The sequence below is a fragment of the Anarrhichthys ocellatus genome, unplaced genomic scaffold (assembly GCF_004355925.1).
Source record: "Anarrhichthys ocellatus isolate YVR2014 unplaced genomic scaffold, GSC_Weel_1.0 scaffold3541, whole genome shotgun sequence".
NCBI lineage: Eukaryota > Metazoa > Chordata > Actinopteri > Perciformes > Anarhichadidae > Anarrhichthys > Anarrhichthys ocellatus.
This window is the reverse complement of record NW_022283515.1, coordinates 1-2,019: the sequence shown is the minus strand read 5'-3', so window position 1 is coordinate 2,019 and position 2,019 is coordinate 1. Positions and strand designations below refer to the sequence as shown.

The 2,019-nt window shown below is 46.7% G+C and overlaps 1 protein-coding gene across 1 annotated transcript in view; it reads right to left on the bottom strand.

Annotated features, from left to right (window-relative positions):
* LOC116379001 (probable phospholipid-transporting ATPase VA) overlaps positions 1-1,917 on the bottom strand; it is a 5,349-nt gene extending 3,432 nt beyond the window's left edge. Inside the window, exon 1 of the mRNA XM_031840912.1 lies at positions 1,261-1,917. Within this exon, the coding sequence (XP_031696772.1) occupies positions 1,261-1,276 (16 nt within the window). The 5' untranslated portion in view covers positions 1,277-1,917. The remainder of the gene's footprint in view (positions 1-1,260) is intronic.
* Positions 1,918-2,019: the final 102 nt, after the last annotated feature.

Sequence of the window (2,019 nt, the reverse complement as noted above, 5' to 3'; positions counted from 1 at the left end):
AGGAGGTGAAGAGAGAGACACAGGAGGTGAAGAGAGAATCAAAGGAGGTGAAGAGAGAATCAAAGGAGGTGAAGAGAGACAATAAAAGACCCGTTATGTGTGCTGCAGCATTAGTAACTTGTCTTATTGAAGAATAAACTAACTCTTTCTACTTCGCTGATAAACAAAATAAAAGCCCCCTGTTAATTTGTTATTCTAAAATCTTTTATTTTGAAGCAGCCGAATCAGGACATGTATTAATTCCTGATAGTGAACACCTCGTTGGTTTCTGTTCCTTCCTTCATCCACTGATGGATAAATTGTCTAATTATTGAATCACTGCTGATTAACATGATTCACTTGTTTTCACATCGGTTTTCTTCTTCTGTTCATTTAATTTGCTTCAATAGAAAGACAACAAATAACAATTTACTGACTGCAGGAGGTGGAGAACCTCTGAAAACAACCCTCCTCCTCCTCCTCCTCTGTCCTCACAGAGATGTGTAATCACAGAGTGTTTACTGCTCTCGTAGCAATGACAGAAAAGCGCTCTGCTGGCATAAAGCAGATCCTCCAGAGAGCAGCTTTGTAAGTCACCTCCATCGTCACAGCTTCATTAAAAAGAGCTTCAGCACTAAAGTGACCCAACGAAGCTCTGATAGGACGCAGTGAGGGTGATGAGCGTGCACTTTTTAAACAAAGTACACTCACGTTAACACAACGCTGTTAACACTTCAAACCGGTCTGACAGTAAGACAGACATAAACGGACCGGATCAACACTAAAGAAGAAGAAGAAGAAGGACAAGAAGAAGAATGAGACAAAGACAACGAAGGCAACGAAGTCAAACACATTGAAAATCATTAGTTTCAGTCCAAGTGAACGAGACTTCCGGACCCAAAACGTCACAACGTATTGAGAGCAAGAGGACGTGTCCTGCTGAAGAGAAGAGGAACAGCTGGAGGTGACACACTTTCAGGTTCTTTAAAGTTGATATTTCGCCTGTCAGCAGCTACGTGCGGCGGCTCAGACGTGTTTTGATCTGTCCGGACGCTGCTGGATCTCACAGCCTAAAGGTTCAAGACTTCAGCTTATAGTTTAATCTACTGCTGAAGAGGAATGCTTCACTTCCAACAACACAAGCCAGCATGTCAGGACGGTCACTGTGTTCACTGTTGACGGTGTTTTCTGCTAAACGTAGAAGTGGTGCAGGTGTACCGGTGATCTCGAGGTGGGCCTTAACTAAAACAGGGTTACTATCTGGACGTGTGTCTCACTCACCGATGGCGAGGGTCATCACCTTCAGCTTGGTCCGCACCAGTTGGACCACCGTGCTCTTCTGCAGCGGCGTGGACCGGCAGCACAGCACCGAGCGGCAGCTCCGTGCCACCGCCAGGAACTTATCCTCCAGACTCGGGTCCAGGGCGTAGGCCAAGGTCCGGCCGTCGATCACCAGGCCCAGCCGGTGCACCGCGAAGGGAGCGCCGTGGGAGGAAGACGAGGAAGAGGAGGAGGAGAAGGAGGAAGGATAGATCTCAAAGGGGGAGAAGTTAGTGTGGAAGGACTTGGCGGCTTGGTCCGAGGAGCTGCAGAGGAATTTGGCCTGAATGTAGTGTAGACTCTCCTCCAGCAGCAACGCACACGCCTCCTGGTTCAGACACAGAGAGGGTTCAGGATCAGAGTCAGCAGATACCCAAACCTGCTTCACATCTGGACAACAGATGCAGGTCAGAAGTTAACATGTTGGTAACGTCGGTGTTTGATGAAAAAGGTCGATATCTCATGTCTGTGGAGTAAAGAAGAAGCTGTGGCTTCATATTCATGAGTGGTGCTGATCTTCTGATCAAACTCTCTGCAGGAAAGCAAATAAGTCAACTTTCCTAAATGTTGAACTGATTCTTTAACAGAGTATATGACTGTATATAAGAAGTGGACGTAGTCATCACGACGTCTCTCGTTGGTTTGTGGATGTTTGAAGCCTCAAGTTCAGCGTTTTGGCCGTCGCCATCTTGTCTTTTGCAACCAGTAAACAGGAAGTGA